Consider the following 22479-nt stretch of genomic DNA (forward strand, 5'->3'; position numbering starts at 1 on the left):
ACCCTGAGTTGTCCTCTAAGCAACGAACGAATGATGAATTACTGTTAGGTCCCCCGATCATTTACATGCCCCCTCCATACGCACCCTCCCAATCGGTAGTGCAACACCCACAACCCCCAAACACGAGCGACAGCAGTACAGGGGCCTCGGTCCTCACGGCCTCCGCGCCGGCTGAGCCTCTTGTACTGAACCCAACGTCGGCTATAACGTTAGATGACCCTGAGATGAGAAAGAAAGATTCCACCAGAATGAATCGATTAACAAGGGATGAACGAGCAGGAATTGACAAGATAGTAGGGACACTGGTGGAGCGAAAGGAAAGTGAGGAGTATATAACAGATGTGTATAACTCGTATGCCGACAGCCGTAGACGACACTTTGTCATACGACTTTGTTACCACGCCCTGAATGCATATGAGGATAGGTACCGCGATAAAGGTCCCGAAGGCTTAGCGGCCCTATATAGGAAGGTAGACATTGGGGAAGAAGGAGAGGGCGATGTGACGAACCTCTTCACTCGTACACTCGAGGTCTATCGATACCTTAAAGAACACAGGCAGACAACCAAAACAGAAACCCCCATAGCGGCTAAGCCCCAGGAAGGAAGGACTGATACCATGATGCCCATCAAAGAGGCCGCCCCCTACTGGGTCCCCCCACGAGGTCAGGGAACACATGACGACATCAACCACCAAGATGCGAAGGGGAGGGTTGTATATAATTGGGTCTACCAGCCATGGGACCGACAAGATATTTTGACCTTTAGAAAAACTCTACCCGACTTAAGAAAGAACCCGACTGCCTTCTACACCGAACTAGGTACAGCCTTAGGCTCAACAATATTGACTTTAGCAGATATCAACTTGTTCTTCGGATTATGTCTGCCGGCTGATGTGTGGAAACAAATCCGGAAAGTTGACCACGCTGAGCCGTTCGGATATACCTGGGTACAACTCGATACCATAGATAAACAGCGAGAACCGGGACAGAAACCCCCGAAAGCCATATTAGAGCTCCCAGACAAGATTGTACTTAAGTTGAAGACTCTAATCCCAGAAAGAAAGGTAGATTGGTCAATAGTGACGGCTTGTCGCCAGAAACCCCAGGAGGATGTGTCTGAATACTTCTCTCGGTTCGAGACTGTGTTTTCCGATTATAGTGGCCAGGACATGACCACTGCAACCGGACATCACCTCTTTGTCCAGAATTATGTGAAGGGTCTATCACAAGAAGTTTCTCAGAAGCTGCAGACCAGCGAGAGTAGTTGGGCAGCCTCCAAACCCGCAGCTATCCTCCAGATGGCCCAATACTACGAAAACCAAAAGAATGAGAACGATAGGGCGTCAGAAAGGAAGAAAAAGGAACTAAAGGAGAGGGTAATGATAGCACAGTTGCAAGGGGTGACCATAGGAAGAGAACCCCCGAAAGGGAATTACCAACCAACCGCCCCTAGAAAGCTACCCCCTAGAGACCATACCCCTGCACCCTACAACGGACGGAGAGACTTAGATGGGAATCAATGTGCGTTCTGTAGAGGGTTCGGACACTGGAAATCCCAGTGCCCGGTCCTTCTGGAAATGAACAAAAATAGGGACCCCAGAGACACAGCATATGACCCCAGAAATAGAGGACAGGGACGAGGGTACACGAACGACGCCATCAACGACAGGCCAGGCAGACCAAACACCTTTGATCGCCCCCGACAAAACCAGTGTCAACAGTCCGACTATGAAAGCACCCATGACTTCGCACAGGACCGCCAGGGGCAAGGGAGGGATCCAGTCGAACTCCGTGTTGACCAGCAAGGTCCTTACGTCACTGCTAAGGTCTTGGGCACAAAATCTCCATTCCTGGTAGACACTGGGGCGACACGTAGTGCGTTATCCAAACGACTGATTCCTAGGGCACCCTTGTCTGGCTCACATGTAACCTCAATAGGCTTCGATGGAACGCCCTCCACTAACCCCTTATCAGCACCAATCTCCTTTGACTTAGAAGATAACACCACTGACACGACCTTTCTGCTCTCCTCCAACACCCCCGATGCTATTATGGGACTTGATTTGCTAAAACATTTTCGAGCTACCATCAGATGCTCCCCAGACGGAGTTCGAGTCATCCTACACGATAACCCAGATCTGTCCAGACCCTGTCACACACGGCGTATGCTCTCTATAACCGATGCTGACATGTCCCTACTCGACACATTACCTTCACATCTATGGGCTAAAACCGACTCAGATGTAGGGCGCATGGTGATCGACCCGGTACACATAACCGTCCGACCGGACGCAGTGCTCCCAAAGCTTCCACAGTATCGGATATCACCCGAAGGCGAGAAGGCATTGGTGGAAATCATCGAGTCCCTAGTCGAGGCAGGAGTGGTAGAAGAAGTAGTCAGTAATGTTTGCAACAGCCCTATCCTACCCATTGTAAAGAAGCAAGGCGAGGGAGATGAGAAAGCCTACCGTTTCATTGTTGATTTGCGAGAGGTTAACAAAGTAGTCATACCCCAGTACCCCGTGGTCTCAGACATCACCACCATCCTCACCCTGATTCCATCCACTGCCACCACCTTTACTGTTATTGATCTCAAGAACGCATTCTTTTCCATCCCCATCCACCCAGACAGCCGCTACCTGTTCGGCTTCACTTTAAAAGCCCGTTCGTACAGATTCTGCAGGGCACCCCAAGGCTACACTGAGAGTCCCAGTATTTATAGCCAAGCCCTCAAGAGGCAACTAGATGCAGTCCAACCACCCGATGGAGTGGTGTTGATACAGTACGTCGATGACATTCTTTTGGCGGCCGACACCACTCCACTTGCCGTCACAGCCACCATTCACCTCCTCCGCTTCCTCGCGGAGAACGGTCACAAGGTCTCCAGGAAGAAATTGCAATTCTGCCAACCACAAGTAACATATCTAGGCCACCTACTATCCAAAGACGGGAGAAAACTTACCCCTGACCGAATTCAGACCATCCTAGAAACCCCTGTTCCCAAAACTCAGAAGCAAGTGCGGTCCCTAGTAGGCCTCACCTCCTTTTGTCGACAATGGTTGCCAAACTTCAGTCTTATCGTAAAACCTCTGCTTTCCCTGCTGGCTAAAGATGTCCCCTTCCCCCTCCCCTGGACACCCGAATGTCAATCCTCCTTCAAAGAATTACGAGACGCCCTCTGTTCGGCCCCAGTCCTAGGAACCCCAGACTACACTAAACCTTTCTCCCTCTACACCCATGAAAGGGAGGGATGTGCGTTGTCTGTCCTAACCCAGTCCATAGGCCCTAAACAACGCCCTTGTGCCTACTTCTCTGCCACTCTTGACCCTGTAGCCAGAGCTTTGCCCGCCTGCCTTCGAGCAGTAGCCGCCGCTGCTGACTCTATCCGGCAAAGTGAGGGAATCGTGCTCTCGAACCCCCTCACAGTATTGGTACCCCATGCGGTTGACACCCTCCTGAACCAAACCAAGACTCAGCACCTGACTAGCGCACGACTGACTGGTTACGAACTGACTCTGCTTGCACCCCACATCACATTGAAACGATGCACCACTCTGAATCCAGCTACTCTACTGCCTCTCCCTGACGCTGACCCCAATGCGTCCCCTATACATGATTGCGTGACCCTCACCGACGAACAAACCAAGAGTAGGGTTGACCTCCGGGATACTGCCTTCCCGGACCCTGACGGAGAACTGTGGGTGGATGGCTCATGCATCAAGCTCCCCGATGGCTCCACCTCAGCTGCCTATGCAGTCACCACAGCCCGAACAGTTGTTGAGACAGCCCGCATCACACAGCGATCCGCACAGGCGGCGGAACTAATTGCTCTCACACGAGCCTGCATCCTGGCAGCAGGGACAACCGCAAACATTTACACAGACAGTCAGTACGCCTTCGGGGTAGTTCACCACTTTGGGCTCTTATGGAAAGAGAGGGGATTCTTGACTTCTCATGGCACACCCATCCTGCATGGAGATCTAGTCTCTGCCCTGACCGAAGCAGTCCTCCTCCCCACACGGTTAGCTGTGATCAAATGCCAGGCACACAAGAAGGTGACAGACATTATAGGACAGGGAAATGCACTGGCTGACAATACTGCCCGAACCACAGCCGAGAATAGGTCCACGACCCGTATGTACGTGACCAGGTCACAAACTGAGAAATGGAAGGATGCTAGGGAAACAATTAGGGATATCCAACTAGCCAGCACACCACACGAATTAACTGAATGGGCCCGGGTGGGATTGAAGGACGATGACGGTTGCTGGCGAACTAAAGACTTGAACAAATGGTTGCTACCAGATTCATACTTGATCCCCATGCTGACCATGGCACACTCCCCCGCACACATAGGGTCTGCCCCCATGATCGAGCTCATCTCCAAAGTCTGGCACAACGACAAAATCCCAGACTCAGCCAAACGTCTGGTCCAACAATGCCTAGTATGCCTCCAACACAACCCTGGGAAAGGAACTGCTGTACCCCGGGGAGGGTTTGGGGTCCCCAATCACCCCTTTGAAGTCCTACAAATGGACTATGTCCAGTTAGAAAGATGCCAAGGTTTGAAGTACGTACTTGTCGTTGTGTGTGCCTTCAGCAAGTGGGTGGAAGCCTACCCAACCCATGACAACACCGCTATGACTACCGCAAAAGTACTACTGAAGGAATTCTTCCCCCGATACGGCCTTTGTCGAATTTTGTGGAGCGACAACGGCCCCCACTTCGTAGCCGAAGTTATCCAACTCATCTTAAAAGGGTTGGGTGTAAAACAGAAATTCCATGCGGTCTTCCATCCCCAATCTGCAGGCTTGGTTGAGCGACACAACGCCACATTGAAGCTTAAGATAGCAAAAATAGTCGCCACCACAGGACTGAGATGGCCAGACGCTCTCCCGCTAGCATTGCTATCAATGCGTTCCACCCCCACTAAACACCACTTAACCCCCTACGAGGTCGTTTTCGGGCGGCCCATGAACCTTTGGGCTGCTCCAAAGCCAACATCCATCCACGACGTCCCGGACGTCCTCATGTCTGACTATTTGTATAACCTAACTAAAACGTTGTCTGTCATCCATCAGCAAGTGCTGCACGCCATTCCCGATGTTTCCAGGGGCCCCGGACACGACATCCAACCCGGTGACTTCGTCTTAGTGCGTAACTTCCAGCGCACCAAGAGTCTGGAGCCCCGGTGGACGGGCCCCCTGCAAGTCCTGATCACCACCCGAACAGCTCTTCGAGTGGAGGGGAAACGCAATTGGCTGCATGCACACCACTGCAAGAAGGTATCACCGACCCTGACAACCACGGACAACATCACCGCCCAAGAAGAACTTCTGGACAAAGACCGACCATCCCTGAGCCGCTGCCCAGATACAGAGACACTTGCGTTAGTAAGATATCCTGATCCCACCCTGCCATCCAAGGAAGGGTATAACTTGCGACGAAAGGAGAGAACTTCGGCTAAGCAGACCACAGGCTAAGTGGAAATCTCAGAGCGGTAGCCTAGTCACCTCAAAGGCCACCAGGAGAGAAACTAAACAAAGTCTGTGGTTCTGCCCGCTACCGAGTCTCTTGAAGGTGATGGAAGCGCCCGACATGAAGATGATGGAAGCAACCGGACGTCCGAAGATCCACTACAAAAACCCAAAGACTGACCGAATGCACAGCTTAAAGACTATTGCACTTTTCATTACCCTTCTCTTTTGCCTTCTCCTCGTGGTCACCTTCTGGATCATGGAGGAGAGCACACCCGCTCATAAGACATTGCTGACCACCGTTCAACCTACCACCACGAAAGAACACCATCTGATCTCACTTTCACCCCAATTCCGAGAAAGGCGTAAGGAGTTCTGGAATAACTCTTTTGTGCAGTTGCTCCACCAACACAATCTTGCCGCCAACGCCACTAATTGCTGGATCTGTGGGTTGCTACCACATGCTACTGGACACTCTATCCCTTTCATCCCTTCACCTTTTTCTGTCCATGGTTCCTGCCTCGCCTGGCTAATCCTCCTGCAAGAAAGCTACAAGGACAATGCCACTTCCAGCAGAACCATGTCACACTTCTACCATGGGTTCTGGCTGAACAAAACTGGAAGAACTTCTGCCCTCTTCTGCCCTCTGAGATCGAACACTTCCTTTCACATGGACATCCCTGCCAAAGAACGAGTTGAAATGCAAGTGTTCAACAACCCAGCCAGACCCACCTTCTCTTACCTCCGGAAACGGACGGCCGCCACCCTAACAGTGGCCCTGTCCGTCATCAACATCACTGGATTTGTGTGCCTCGAAGGCCTGGGGGCGCAGCTGGTGGGCCACAGCTCCTGCCTCATCACCTGAACATTGGACTCAGTTGACCCACCCTCCTTTGTTGCCTCCCCGAATATGTACTTCGTCTGTGGTACTAAGGCCTACACCTGGCTTCCGAAAGGTTGGGGAGGCACCTGCTACATCGCCTTTGTCCTTCCTCCGACATATGTGGCTCCAGCAAACCATCACCGACAGAAACGGGCCAAAGACATCGTGCAAGCCGACTCCGCCGGAGCACAGTTCATGGACGCAGTAAAAGGCCTTGTTCCACTCTGGGGTCCAATGGCAAACAGCCGTGCCATCCGCCACTTAACCCAGGCAGTCGAAACGGCGATGAACATTACGGCTGGCGCCCTCGCCAACAACACCGCCGAGCTCCAGGCCGTCCGCTTAGTGGCCCTTCAGAACCGCCTCGTTCTAGATGTGGTTCTGGCTGATCGTGGAGGAGCATGCCGCATCATTGGGTCCAGCTGTTGTACCTACGTACCGGATAACTCACCCTCAGTCTACAAAGCAATTGAACACCTCCACAGACTATCCGCAGAGGTCCATCAAGAGCAAGAAGAATGGTCACTTGGGAGTTGGTTTTGGGACACTATTAAAAGTTGGGGATGGAGGCTGTTTTCATTTATCCTAATACCGATTGTGATACTATGTGGATGTTGCTTGGGGATTCAGTGTCTGCCACCTTTATGTTCGCTTTTTATAAACTGCATCTGCCCTAAGACTTTGGACTTTGAAACAGAGCGAATGAAAGCTCTGTATGAGGTGGAAATTCGTAGTATTATGGGGATAGATCCGAACTAGACAAGCTGGCGAGATATGTTAAAAGGGAGGACTGTGGAAATTTAGCTTGTAACTGAACATTATCTGCGCCATCTTGCCTCTCCCCAGCGCCACGCACAGCGAATGCACGGCCGCCATTTTAGGCACCCCACTCTCTCCCCGCTCATTCTCGATCGCCAGCGCTTTCCCCTGGCGCTGCGAGCATCCCCCGCGCGCCGGCCACCCCCGCTCTCTCATACACGGGCCATAAACCCTCTCCTTCTGCGCGACCCTGCCATGGAACCACATCCCACGCCCGACCGACATCCCATACATGGTCATGCATCTCTTTGATAACCCCCTTCCTCTGCGCCCCATTATCCGAACCGGTCCCAGGCCATCACCTAGCCCTGCGGATGCAGTTTATTGCCCCTACTGTAAGGGAAACACCCCACATCAAAGGGATTACAGTGGATCAAAGCCCCTACCCCCCTGAGACCCGGCCGGTTGCACACACCCCCGGGAATTGGCGGAATATCCAGCTGCGTGATAGCCATCTCCTACTGTGGGTGGGGTGGGGACTTCTACTGTAGATATGTGTGGGAACGAGCTTGAAGTGGGGGTTCCAAGGATGTCTTTCCGTACATCAAAGTCTCAATAAGAATGTACCATGTGTAACAAAGCAATAAACCTGTGTATAAGAGGCCAGGCCTCAGAGATGCAGTTAGAGCACCTCGTGACGATACCTTGCTGTCTGATCTGATGTGTTCTGCTCCGACGGAATAAAACTTTGTTTCCTGCCTTCCAGTCTCCGGCGCCTGCCTCTTGCATTGGTAAATTATCGAATGGTATGAGAGGCGATTAACGCCGGGCAATAATTGAAAGGTTATCGACTGAAACTGCCGCTACCATTTAACAAACCTAGGAATAAAGAGCTGTCATCATCTAATCTATAAGCGGTCAGGACCCGTATCACTTTTCTGTTGGTGTCCAATAGAAGATATTTAAAAAACGTTTTTAGCATCCTGATTAGAACGATGAGAATTTGAGAAGTGAACATCAGATTGTGAGTAAAAAGAAATCCAAGTGTTTTTTTTAGCCACTGGTACAGGGGAGAACCAGGTTCCCAGTTCAGGGAGCCACCAAGTCGAAGACCAAGGGTTAGATTGGTTTTCAAATAAAATGATCTCTGCTCTCTCGCTATTCAGTTTAAGACTGCAGGTAGTCATCCAGGTTGCAACAGATGTCACCAGGACCTGAAATTAGCTCGTGTAACAGGAGACATACAGAATGGTCTGTGTGTTGTCCACATAAGAAACTATATGAAAGCAGAAGGACTGGCAAAACTCGCAAGAAGAGAAATATAGAAATCAAACCTAGCATAGCTCAGTGAAAAGCCTTGAGGAACTCTGCAAACAATGGGCATGGCAGAGGACTGGAGAGAAGACAGAGAGACTGCCTGTGATCTGTCACAGGGAAAAGACACTAGCCAGGTGAGTGTTTTCACACAGATGCCAGTTTTGAAAAGCCCTGTGATTCAAATAGTATGAGAGAGTATCAAAAGCAGCTGACAGGTCCAAAAGGACCATCGCTGCATATGCTGGCACTCTAACAGCAGAGGCACATTTGACAAAGAGATCCTCCCTAAATAGATAGAGCTCTCTTGCTTGGGGGGACAATCATGCTCAAGGGGATGGAGGAGAGAGAGAATCCACTGACCAGATGGGCTGGTGGGCAGCCTGCTAAATTATAAATGACCCCCATGTCTGTTTTGATTCCTTCTTGGTAAAATGCATTTATTTTTGAAATATCAATACATTTACAACTTAGTAATTATTAGACTGCTTAAGTGGATATTGTATGATTAATGATAAGCAACACTTTTATAAACATATAGTTGAGTTGGTCAATAATGGTCAAGGAAGATAAGGTGTCAGGCTAACTCACCAATTGCAGTAGTTAATACAAATACTTGCTCCATTTTCTTTCCATCATTGTACACTGCAAGATGCCAAGCTCCCTGATCCATGAATTCGATGAATCCCGTCTCTTGTAGCGATGCCAATATGAGGCTTCTGGGAGCATGTTGAGGGTCTTCAGAATTCCGTGGCTCTGGTTTTATTAGCTGCTTTCCATCCATCAATTTTACAAAATCAAACTGAAACAAAATAATCCATATTTTGAATTTGTTATAATGGGGTATCATTTTGAATTTGCAGCATGATATAAACTGTACATGGACTCATGAGGTCAGACCTCATTTTCCAACAGTACTTAGATTACATCTTTCTTGTCATTGTCATTTAATACATAACCAGGAGCAATTCATACAGTGCCACTTTGCATGCAATAATTTACAAATAATGAATGAATAAAACCTCAGTGGTGTTCAGATAGAGGTATACTTGCACAAAATTGCGATGAATAGTGCACTATTATTCGTCTGTGAACTTTTTCCACATATACATCAAATAACATTGTGACCCACAAACTACTCTGCAGAACTTTACCATTATTAGGGTGTAAGAAATTGGGTTACTGAATGAGGGTAGTGAAACTCTATTCAAGCAGCAACCACAATTATTTTCAAAAACCCTAAACTAACCTGTGCTCAATCCTCTGATAGGCTGGCACAAAAGCAGTCAGGCTTAACATAGAGGCAATGCGTAAAACTTATTTTTTTTTTAACCTGTTTATTAAACCATTTGCTAAAAAACAATACACTTATTCTTTACAATAAAAAAAACACAGGTGTTATTCCCCCATTCTTTCTTTCCTCGCCATGCCCTTGGAATAGAAATGGACCACTGATGTCTGCTACCGCCCCCATGGTCCATCCTTTGAGCCTTATACCATTTTATTCACCCTGCCGAGGGTTGGTGCATGTCCCTACTTTGTCCCCTGTATCCTTCCCACTCACCCCAGACCTTCAACCATTTCCCTGCTTTGATAGATGACCTTTTCGGCCTGACTGCACCAGTCTAAATCTTGTTCCCATGCCTCCAGCCTCGCCACATTTCTCTTTGCCACTGCTGCCGCCATCATAAGCCACACCTTCTGATATTTGGGCCATGGCTCCTCCCCCGATACACATAATAATATAAGCCCTCTTGGTTCTAGCTGGACCGCTTTTTCCACCACTTCTAAGATCACTTTTGTGACCTCTGTCCAGTAGCCCTGGATACTTGGGCATTCCCATAAAATATGGAAAAATGATCCCACCTCCCCACAGCCTCTGCAACACTTGTCTGATTCCCTTCTTCCGAGCCTATATAAGAGTGGGCTAGAGAAATATGATCTATGCAGTATCCATAGCTGCACTAATCTGAATCGCGATCGTATTGCCACCTCCTTTGGCCCTTGTAGCGCCTCTGCCCAATCGTCGTCTTCTAGGATACCCACTTCCTCTTCCAAAGCCTCCTGCGGCTGGACCAAGGGGTCCGGAGAGTTGTTGAGGATCTTCCTATATATCAACGACACTACCTTGGACTGCATAGGGTCCAACAGGAGTCTATCTTCCAAGGTTGGGTACTCTAGAATACTATCGCCTTTCTGAATGTGTGCCCTAAGTGCATGCTCCCGTTGCATATAGTGAAACCCTTCCGTGCTTGCCATACTGTATTCTTCTTGATGTGTAATGTATATATGCATCACTTGAACAGTAACAAAGTGAAAATACAGCACCAGAAAAAATCAAACACTAATTTAGGTAAATAGAATCCATTTTATTAAATTATTTGTCACCAAAAGAACAAATATCCAATCAGTTGAACTGATGGTTCTGGTGAGCTGCAAGGGCAGCAATGCAAACTTCCATTGAGGCGCGTTGCACTGCATCCGTTCCAAATCCAATTCCAGTGAGCCGCAGGCAAAAGAATCTGGCCGGGAGGATCGCACCACGACTCAAAGCAATGGTGGGCTGTGACATACTGACTGGCGGTATTGTTGTGCAGAGAGAACAGTTAAAATGTAATTGGACCGGATTATTTTGCCTGCGGCTCACTGGAGAGCAAACATAAGCATTTATTATTTGTTGACTGCAGCAGAAACCACTGAAGGTAATAAGCAAGGAGAGGAAGAAACTGCGAGTACCAGAATGCTCAGTTTATCACATGCACCATTTGACTCACCGGAGAGTGTTAAAAGGCTAATTAGTGACTCGTTCTTCTTACTCCATTCTGCTGCTTAGCAAAGCATGAGGCCCGTGAACAAGGAGCAGGCAGCTCCGAAACATGTAGGGCTTGTATTAATTGTTTGGCAAAGGAGTTCCGGTTTTTCAAGAATGCTGCCATGAGTTACAGGATTCAGCTGTTCTCTGAGTGCGAACTCGCAGGGATGCATATTTTGTTTGAAATATATATATATATATATATATATATATACATTATCTACTGGCGGTCGCCAGTAGATAGTTATAGTTGGGACCGAGTTCCCATAGGAAATCTGAAAATTCTATTTTGAATAACTTTGGCGCCGGTTGACGAATCTTCGTGAAATTTTCAAAACTAATGGGGTGCTCCGCTCAGCTCCTACCCTGAAAGACTCGGGGTGATTCGTCAAGCGGGGGCTGAGAAAAAAGGGGGGTCCCAAAACGCGTTTTCCCCATGCATTTTCCCATAGGACCTTTAGTCGAAGGTACAGCCCGAACAGCTGAACAGAATTACTTGAAATTTGGCAAAGAGGTAGTCCTCAGGTCAGGGATGTGCCTTTTGCATATATGGTGTCAATCTGTTCAGTAGTTTCTGAGAAAATTGCAGTTAAAAGTACATAAATATCTATAGGCGCGCTCGGTGCCGTGCGCAAGCGTAATTCTGATTGGTGGTTAGATGTCAGTCAACATTCGAATCGGTCGAAATCAGGAAGTGTCGGACGCCATTTTGTGTGTGGCAGTGAAAAACAAAGGTGGAGAACGTGAAAAGGGGGCAGGGTAGAGAGTTCCTGACCCCCTAGCCTTTGTCAGGGGGTCCCTGAAGGACCCCGAAGGGTAAAAAAAACATTTTTTTTTTTTTAAAATTCGCGGGGTGCGCGCACGGTGCGCGCACGGTACGTGCACGGTGGCAAAAAAATCATTAAAAAAATAGAATTAAAAATCAAGTTTAAGTGTTTAGATGTTGGTGAGTTCTGAAAAGAACTGGTTTTTTTGTCTTTTTTGTTTAGTATTTTTTTTTAGTTTTTTAAGAATTTTGTATTTTTTTTGATTTTTTTAGAGCAGCAAAAAAAACAGGGATTGAAAAACTGTTCAACAGGAACAAAACAAAATGGGAAAAATTATGGGGTGGAGCATGTGTGCTGCTGTATTTTGTTCTCAATTAAGTTGATGCTGCTCTCACCATAACAAAGAACAACATTGCACACATTGCACCATATATGAACCTTCTGGAACAGAGGGTGGATATCCAGAGGTCTTGAAGCAGGTGAATCTGCGTCCGCAGATGATGTGCTCGGCTGAGCTCCTGGAGGGTTGTCTCTTGTGGCTCTTGTAGATTCACGAGCATAAGCCACAGGATGCACTTTTTGGAAGTGCCTCATCATAGAATAAATACTAAAGGAGTATTTTTTTTTGGATCTCCTCTAGATAGGACAACTCCACAAACAGTGCATGTGACTTTTGGGGCATTCACCTTCTTCTGCCCCTCTGGAAAAGTAAAGAACTTCCATATGAATGAGTCCTTTTGTTTCCTCTGGCTTGGTGGCACAAAGGTCTCCTCTTCACTCTCTGTAGAAGATTACTGTTCTGCCATTCTCACGTAGTGGAAAAGCTGTTCAGCTCCTTCTCCCAGGAAATAAGAAGAAATAATGAGGGGAGTGGGTGTGGTGTTTGAAGATTCTGGAACTGAAACTACTATGAACCAATGAAAAGTGTTGTTTCGTAATCACATGACTTGTCCTGCGCGCACCGTGCGCGCACAGAGCACACACGCATGCGCACACGGAGCACGCACGCATGCGCACACGGAGCACGCACGCATGCGCAGATAACTATAACTCGTGCGACCGCCACTCTATCACAAGGATGATGTCATCAGTGATGTCATGAGTGATGTCACTGACCATGTCATGAGTGATGTAATATGTGACGTCATCAGCAGTGGATTGCGGTCGCGCGAGTTATAGTTATCTGAACTAACTATAACGGGGGAATTTCAATGGTTTTTTACGAGTAAAATGTCCAGCTAACTATAACATGTGTGAAACCTATGGTTTTTTAAGTGAATTTGCAAGGTTTTTTAAATGCTAATTCCTAACTATAACGTGTGTGAAGCCTATGGTTTTTTAAGTAAATATATATATATATATATATATATATATATATATTTTTTTTCTGAGTGAAACACACGAAATGGCGGCCGCCGCTTCCTGGTTTCGGCCGATTCGAATGTTTACTAAGATCTAAGAGCCAATCAGAATCGTGCTCGCGCACGCCACCGTACGCGTACGGTAAGCGTACCGTAAGCGCACCGTAAGCTGGCTCAGATATATATATTGATTTAAAGGCTATTTTCTCAGAATCTTCTGAACAGATTTACACCAAACCTACAAAAGGCACTTCCTTGACCTGAGGACTACCTCTCTGCCAAATTTCTAGTAATTCTGTTCAGCCTTTCGGGCTGTAGCCCTGTCTAAAGGTCCTATGGAAAAATGCATGGGAAAAACGCGTTTTGGGACCCCCCTTTTATCTCAGCCCCCGCTTGACGAATCCCCCCGAGACTTTCAGGGAAGGAGCGGAGCGTAGCGCCCCACCTATTTTGAAAAATTCGCGAGGATTCGTCAACCGGCGCCAAAGTTATTCAAAATAGAATGTTGCGGATTTCCTATGGAAACGTGGTCCTAACTATAACTACCTACTGGCGACCGCCAGTAGGTAATATATATATATATATATATATTTTTTTTTTTTATCCAACAAACGCCGAAGCTTCTCAAGATGCACTCGACAGTGCGTCTGCCATTCGGCATCACCGTTCAGCCTGCCCCAGCCATCCAAGTTCGTTGTATTGCCTGACACGTTTCTGTGTTCAACGTACCACTTCATCAGAGGCATTTCTCCTGTATGCATTAGAGCACACTTTATACAAACAGCGGAGCACAAAGAGCAAGAGGCAGAGGCGGAAGAGGCGCAAAGGCTCCAAATTACACCAACGACAAAAGGAATCTCAAATCCAATCCGAAGAAATAAGAGCTACAAGTGAAGCCACAATTGTTAATCTAACTGACATTGTGCTTTCTGAAGAAGAAATGAACATCCTTAAACTTGGTCTCTCATACTGTCCCCAAATTGATATGGACTATGTTACGACAAGAGTGGACCTTTTTAAATTCATCAGGTCCTTGAAGCTAAAAAGATTCTTTGCATTAACACCCAACAAACCTATTCCATCTGTCCATGTGCCCTCACACACTCAATTTGACAATCTGGGTGTGGATGATATGAATCTTATGCTCGAGCTGCAGCAATTAATCAACCAGGATGATGCCAATGCATCTCCAAGAGGACCTTTGGAAACAACTAGTTCTAGTGAGTTGATGACATCACTGGCGTACAAGGAAGGGATTGATATGAACATTGATAAATTGACTGATTTTAAACCTCGTTCTAAATTTACACCTGTCACAGCAAGAGACTCTGTAGACCTATTTAATGATTTGGTTACCAATGAAATCAAAAACCTATGTACATCATTAAACAGTAAAAGAAATGCATTCAACCAACAGTCCAAAGACTACTACAATCTAGTTGAAAAATTGACCAGTAACAACGACTGCATTGTTCGTAATGCAGACAAGGGTGGCAATGTTGTCCTTTGGAGTAAACAAAAATACCTGATTGAGGCTTATAAACAACTTAACAATAAGTCAAATTACATTAAGGTCAATAAGAATGTTATGGAAGAATGTCATTTGTCTTTTAACAATTCCTTAGCTGATTGGGTACGAACAGGTGTGTTGAGCAAAGATGAAATGTCTTTCCTGAAAATTGATTGCCCCGTCATTCCAGTTTTATACCTTATACCCAAGGTTCATAAAGATATGGTTAATCCCCCGGGTCGTCCTATTATCTCGGCTATAGGCAGTGCTTTTGAAAACACTTCCAAATTTGTTGATTCTTTTTTATGTCCTCTTGTTCAAGCACTACCATCGTTTATTTTGGACACTAGTGATTTCCTACGCAAAGTGTATGACATCCCGTGGGAACCTGATTTCCTACTACTTACCATAGATGCCACTACACTATATACCAGTATTCGCCATAAAGATGGCATTAATGCATGCAAGCATTTTCTGGGTACCCGGCCAGCAAAATTTTGGCACCACACTCAAATGCTACTGCAAATGATTACCATCTGTCTAGAAAGCAATTTTTTTCTGTTCAATGGAGAAATGTACCAACAAATTTGCGGAACAGCGATGGGCACCTGCTTCGCCCCCAGCTATGCTAATTTGCATATGGGTTGGTGGGAGGAGCAGGTGGTCCAGACGCGCTGGCATGCCGAATGGCACAATAATGTAATGCACTGGAGTCGTTACATCGACGACCTTTTCATTATTTGGAAAGGCACTATGAAAAGTGCGCAAGATTTTGTCAGAGAGCTGCAATGCAATAACTTGAACCTGAAACTCACTAGTACGATCAGTGATTCTGAAATCAATTTTTTGGATTTAACACTGTACGTGAATGAGGGTAAATTGCATACCAAATTGTTCCGCAAGCCTACGGATGGTAATACTTTATTACATGCATCAAGTTTCCATCCGGCCAAACTAGTCAATAGCATCCCCTATGGGGGAATGTCTCAGAGCCAGGCGTAATTGTAGTAGCCAACATGATTTTAATAAAGAACTTGCATGTTGGAAATCTCGTTTTCAAGCTAGAGGCTACTCGGATAACTGTCTTAATCAAGCTGTCACCAAAATTGAAAAAATCAAGAGAGAACAAATTCTTTTCAATAAAGGTACAAAGTCAGCAAAAAATTCAGCAAAAGACACTAACCAGTGTAGGTTCATCACTACTTACAACAAACAACAGGACAAATTGAGAACAATTTTTAATAAGCATTGGCACATTATCAGGAATGATCCAGTGTTGGGTAAAATTGTTCAAAGAAGACCCCAATTTACATTCAGAAAGGCCAGATCCTTGCACCAAGCACTAGTCAGCAATGTGTTACCTAGCAACCAAACGAAACCAGCAGGCTCTTGGCTTCAAAGAAAGGATGGTTTTATCAAATGCCATAAATGCAAGGCCTGTATGTATGGAAAAAACACAACTTGTTTCCCAGCAGGTTTTTCCCATAAAGCCATCCAACACATCAAGGGGCATTACACATGCAAGACTGACTATGCGGTCTACATATTACAGTGCCCTTGTGGCCTTAAATATGTGGGCTCTACGATTTTGCCTGTGCACAAAAGGGTGTTGCAACATCTACGGGCCATTAAAAATGGGGACAAAAGCTATCCCGTGGCCCGGCATTTTGACAGATGTCACAATAAAGACCCTGAAGGTCTTCTCTATTTTGTAATTGATGCAGTTCCACCTGGCAGCCGAGGTGGAAACCGGGAAAAGAAGCTCCGCAAACTAGAGTCCTGCTATATTATCAGACTCAATACCAAAACACCACATGGTCTTAATATGGAAGAAGACTTACACACACATTTATAGAATCCTCTCGTCCTTTTTCTACCTGGTTTTATCTGTATTTTGTTTATTGTGCGATCTCGTCACTTTTTTGGACTAAAAACAGCTATTATTAACTATAATTGACTCACTGTGGATGTTTGCATTAGCCCACTTGGGCAGTAACTTCATAGGTACCATGTATTTACTGTCATTCCTAATTGGATGTGCTAAATCATGTTTTGACACAATGGCTGAAACTATATTCAGTGCGACTGATCACTTGATCTAAACACCCATGTAATGCATTAACCTTGCCAGCTAAATAGTGACCTGGTTTTTAATGTTTCATAATAGGACCACTTGGTTAATAATTGTGTCATAATTGATGAATGTTATCAAATACTCTAAATTTATGAGTGGATATTATGTTTGACTGACCGTAATGAATTGGTCTTACACTTTGTGGCACTTGCCTGGACCGTTTATCTATTGCAGTTTAGTGAACTACGAGTCTTCTGTTTATTTCTATACTTGTAGTCCAACACGTGCGTTGATCGTCACTCACTGTTTTAAATTGCCTTTGAAAACTTTACCAAACTGCTAGTGAACAAGCCTGCAGGACAGGCGAAACGCGTCTAGCTTTTTCGGCTGGCAATAAATAACTTTCAGCACAGACACGGCGTCGATTGCTTTTCTTGAACTTGGAGAAGTTTTGGATAATATTCGTGACCGCGTTTGGGAGGTCTCTTCATCGACGCGCCCTTCGTTCTGGAGGCAACGGGTGTTCCCATCCATTTGTGGACTATATATATATATATATATATATATTTTTTTTTTTTTATCCAACAAACGCCGAAGCTTCTCAAGATGCACTCGACAGTGCGTCTGCCATTCGGCATCACCGTTCAGCCTGCCCCAGCCATCCAAGTTCGTTGTATTGCCTGACACGTTTCTGTGTTCAACGTACCACTTCATCAGAGGCATTTCTCCTGTACGCATTAGAGCACACTTTATACTGCATGCTGATTGGTTGAAAAACCCTCATGGGTTCAACTGCGCATTTGATTTCTTCATACAGCATGCTAGGATGTGTAGTCACATCGAGCTTTCATTGAACACCTATAGTAGGTTCCAATGCGTACAGATTTCAGAGAGTCAGTTAGAATCCTTGGTAGGATCTGGATGTGATGGGAGCAGACACTTTTCATCAAGATGCACTGTGCTGGAAACCGGAGCAGGAAGGTTCCTCTCCCACAGCCTCTCATTCCTTCGAGATGGTGCATCTTGCACGGGACGGCACCGTGTCATCATTTTATCCAACAAACGTCGAAGCTTCTCAAGATGCACTTGACAGTGCGTCTGCCATTCGGCATCACGGTTTAGCCCCCACCAGCCATCCAAGTTCATTGTATTGCCTGATGCATTTCTGGGGACCGCCACCTCCCCGGGGTTGTGAAAAAAATGTGTGGGGCGTCCCAATCCACTCCACGCTGACCCGGGGACCACCACCTACCCGGGTTCTTTTTTTTTTTTAAACCTGTGTGGGGGGCTCGAGCACCCCCACACGCCCCGAGGACCACCACCTCCCTGGGGCACTAAATATGGACCACCACCTCCCTGGGGCTTTGTACTGGTAGGGAGGGGGGCCAAGCAGCCCCCCTCCTGGAGCCCTTGATAGCCCTGGGGACCGCCACCTCCCAGGGCCGGCTCCTGCAGTGTCCCGGAGTGCCCACCCCCGGGACACTGCTGTTTGCTATGGCAGGACGGTAGCCATGCGGCTCCTGCCTTGTCATAGCAAACTCTGGTTTGGATTTTGGAAGCGTTCCTGCTCTCGCTTCCAAAATCCAAAGCAGATTGCTTTTCCACAAGGAGAGCTGCATGTTAGCAGCTCCCCGTGTGGAAAAGCAATGCCGGCTCCCGCAGGAGGCGGGGAGCCGGCGTGACCGTGGGGGCATTGGGGCTCCCCCCACAGTCCCCAACAGAGTGGCCAGCTCCCGGTGGGTTGGAATCCCCAGGGCTAGAAATGGCCCGAAAGGGGGGCCCCCCTCCCCCCAAAAAATGATCAAAATATGGGCCCCCATCCCCCAGGGCCAAAAAATAGGAAAAGAAGGGGGCCACACAGACCCCCTTCTAAAAAATAAAATAAAATAAAAAACCGGCATAGCACCAGAGCCCCGCCCCCTCAGTGCATTACTCTGCAAACGTGCCCCGTGGCGCGTTGTAAGTTGGGGAATTAATTCCCCTTGAATACTGGGGGTGCCTGGGGGCCAACTAGCCCACCAGGTACCTCCAGTAAGCACCACAGAGCTGCTTTTGCAAAGAGGTGTAAAAAGGGGTGTGGCCTCGGACCACCTCTCTGCAACGCAGTCCTGTGGCGCTTACTGGAGGTTCCTGATGTTACTGACCATGCCATGAATAATGTAATATGTGATGTCATCAGCAGTGCATTGCGGGGGCGCGAGTTATAGTTAGCTGAACTAACTATAACAGCTGAATTTCTCTGGTTTTGTACGAGTAAAATGTCCAACTAACTATAACGCATATTTTGAAGAATCCGTTCAGTAGCTTCTGGGATATTAAGGTTAAAAAATGTTGCATATTTGGGCAGTTAGGTTCAACAGTCTCACTATCATGCCACTTCAAGAAACAGTGATCTGATTCGCCAGCCTCAGGCTCTGATTTGCTGGCTACAAGATGATGAGAAATATTGCAGTCATGATTTCAGGACAATGGGACTTGGTCCCCATGTCCTGAAAATTGCAAAATATAAGGTATAAGGGGGCAGGGTAGGGGTACCCTGACCCACTGGATCTTGTGGGGGTGCCAAAGTGACCCCCAAGCAAAATATATTTACAAAAGTCCACAGGAGTGCTGGCTCCCGTGGATGTCTTGTGTCGCTGTGAACAGACAAAGACTGTGTACAGAAGGGGGTTGGCTGCACGCTGGGGTTGATTAATACAGCAAAGGAATGCGTTTTGTCATCGAACGTATGTTTAGTGCAGTAGAAGACACAATTATGACCCATTTTTGATGAGTTCTCAAATATATTCCTCATCCATGTCAGTAAAACATTTTGACAGTTAACTCGCTGGAGATCAACTGCCTCTTTAGCACAGTGTTCTAATGAGCAACTAGAGTGCTAACATTCTGTATTTATGACAAGTGTGGCACAACTCAATGCCTTCTTTATGGAGTCAAACCTGTAAAACTGAAAGCATTCTCTACAGAAGATACTACAATACAATAAATGATACTATATAACAAATAATAAAAAAAAATGACAGAAATTTGCAGAACGCTTAAGTAACCAGTGCAATAAAAACATAACAATAACAGCTGGTTTAAAAGCCTTTTGTCGCTATTTGGGAACTCAGAAAATGTGTCCTTGTTTTTGCTTTCTAGGCCACGAACCATAATTTCTATGAGATGAATAACCACTTATCTTCTTCATTTCTAAAAGAAATACTTTAAATATAACAGTTTTGATTCCATCAAGATAACTTTAGGCGTGACTTTTGTCATAAATGCATATTAGAACAGTGTGGAGAAGGAGGGAGTGGGAGCATGGACTCTGAAAACAGAGGATAGGGGGAAGCGCCAGGGGCACAGGCAGTGAACTGACCGCACTGGGCAGGCCGAGGGGACAGTGGCAACACAATGGACCATGGAGAGCAGGAGGGAAGGAGTAGGGGCACAGACTCGGATAATGGAGTGCAGGGATGAGGGGACAGGGCCTGCAAATTGACCCCAAAGGGCAGGAGGGAGGGCTGTGTCAGCACAATGGCCTATGCAGAGCAGGTGGGAAGGGGCAGTGGCAGCACACAAAAGCTTGGCGAGAAGTAGAGAAGGAGGGATGGGTCAGGGATATGCACACGGACAATGAAAGCAGGGTTGAGGGCAGACAGGGCAGCAATCTGACCAGGCAGGGCAGGCAAGATGGGCCCTGGCAGCATAACGGACTGTGGAGGGCAGGATGGAGTGGGAGAGGCCCCACATAGACAACAGAGGGCAGGGTGAAAGGGCAGGGGAGAGAGTAGCAAGCTGAACATACAGGGCATATGCCTTGTCAAAGATCTGGTAGAATGAAAATTGCAAAAACAGTGAACCTTAAACTGTGTACTAACATGCATTTTGGTTTGAGCTGCGTGAAGTTGAACGACATCATTTCCTAAGACTGTAGAACCCAAAAACTTACATTAGGAAAGGAGATAATAGTTTTGAGAAGGTCTACTGGGGCAAGCCCAGGTAGTTGCATTAAGCAAATATTAATATAAGTGATACCCACTGGCAGTTTCCCAAGAAGATAGCATTCCCTTCGTTGAACAATACTGGACCCCCAAAGAAAGTGGAATTCCGACCATAATCCAACAACTGAGAAAAATTGCAGAAACCTTCCATGATTTGGATACAAGACTGCAAATTACACACAGCAATACACAGTCCCTGAATTCTGAACTGGATTAAGGTAGCAAAAGAAGTCACATTTTACATCTAGTAAAGTAGGTCTTTGAGTCTCCAGGAACAGCAGAGCATGCATTGGAAAATGCCCTGAGCCCAATGCTGTCATACTGGGGCATTATTCACATTAAGCACCATACCACATTGCATTCAACATTATTTAAAACGTCAAGGATGCAAACCTTTGCCACCCCTATACCAACCGCATTATTCAGATTAAATGCATTCCCCCCAATACTTTAAATACACCCATAAAACCTAAAGCCTGTAAAAGTGTGCTACCCGTAGTTATTTACCTGCAGCAGAACACAGATTGCAGCACCATTCTGTGCCTCATTATTCTGAGCCATTCTTTTTCTCTTTAAGGTCCTCACACATAAAAATAGATGATTTGCTGTTGTTTCTGTAACTACTTGTGTGTAGAGTTTAGCTTGGGGTGGCCTTTTTATACATGGGACAGGAGGGTGTAGCTAATTATGCATAGGTCACACTCTGGTGAGGGGTGGGCACAGAAATAGGTATTTGAGGGTTTGGGTTTCACTTAGCCTCACCTGCTTGCTATTGTGAAAGCACACAAAAAACAGAGGTTGAAAGGTCATTATTTGAAGAATGCACTAACAGGCAGGACAGCAAAGATAATAGGGGTAGCGGTAGCAACGCCTATAGAAATGGCATATCTGCATGAAACCCCTTTGGGTGTGCTGGTGCCGTTACAAGGGTTTCCTGCGTCAAGGCAACTCTGCCTTACAGTTTTTAGAGGCACTGCTCTAAGATGAGATACACCCTCATTGCTTCAGTCTAGTCATGTAATACCCTTGGGCGTGCTGGACACTTATCTGACCTTTCAACAGGTTTCCTGCATCAAGCCATCTCTAGCTTATAGTTATTTAGATGTCTTGCTCTAGGCTGGTATATACCCTGCTTGCCCCAGGCTGGTCATGTGGTGCATGAAACCCCCTTGAGAGTGCTGGGCAAACTTATCTGCCCTTTACACAGGTTTCCCTCATCAATACCTCCATGACTGGCAGTTTTTAGAGCCTGTGGTCTAAGGAGGGACACATCCTTGCTGCTCCACGATGTCCAGGGGATACATGAAGATTTCCTTTTTTTCTTTTTTTAATAAACCAAAACTTGACCAGACCTTTGGTTCATGCAACTATGAGGCTGAAGGCGGGGACTTGGGCTGTCTACTTATTCTCAACTCCTCTTGCTGAGACCCCCATCTGTCACAACTCTGCAGACCTGTTTTTGAATATGCCCAGGCATGCCCTCTTATGCCCCGATACATTTGCACACACACCCAGCTAGGGCCACAATTCTACCTA

General features: G+C 46.6%; 1 protein-coding gene across 3 annotated transcripts in view; it reads right to left on the reverse strand.

Annotated features, from left to right (window-relative positions):
• The window catches only part of TENM1 (teneurin transmembrane protein 1), a 1737496-nt gene that overhangs the window by 747298 nt on the left and 967719 nt on the right, over positions 1–22479 (reverse strand). For all 3 annotated transcript variants that reach the window (XM_085608139.1, XM_085608140.1, XM_085608138.1), the window contains one exon: positions 9025–9235. In XM_085608139.1, coding sequence (XP_085464265.1) covers positions 9025–9235 — 211 coding nt within the window. The remainder of the gene's footprint in view (positions 1–9024; positions 9236–22479) is intronic.

This window comes from Triturus cristatus, chromosome 5_2, assembly GCF_964204655.1.
Source record: "Triturus cristatus chromosome 5_2, aTriCri1.1, whole genome shotgun sequence".
Lineage (NCBI taxonomy): Eukaryota > Metazoa > Chordata > Amphibia > Caudata > Salamandridae > Triturus > Triturus cristatus.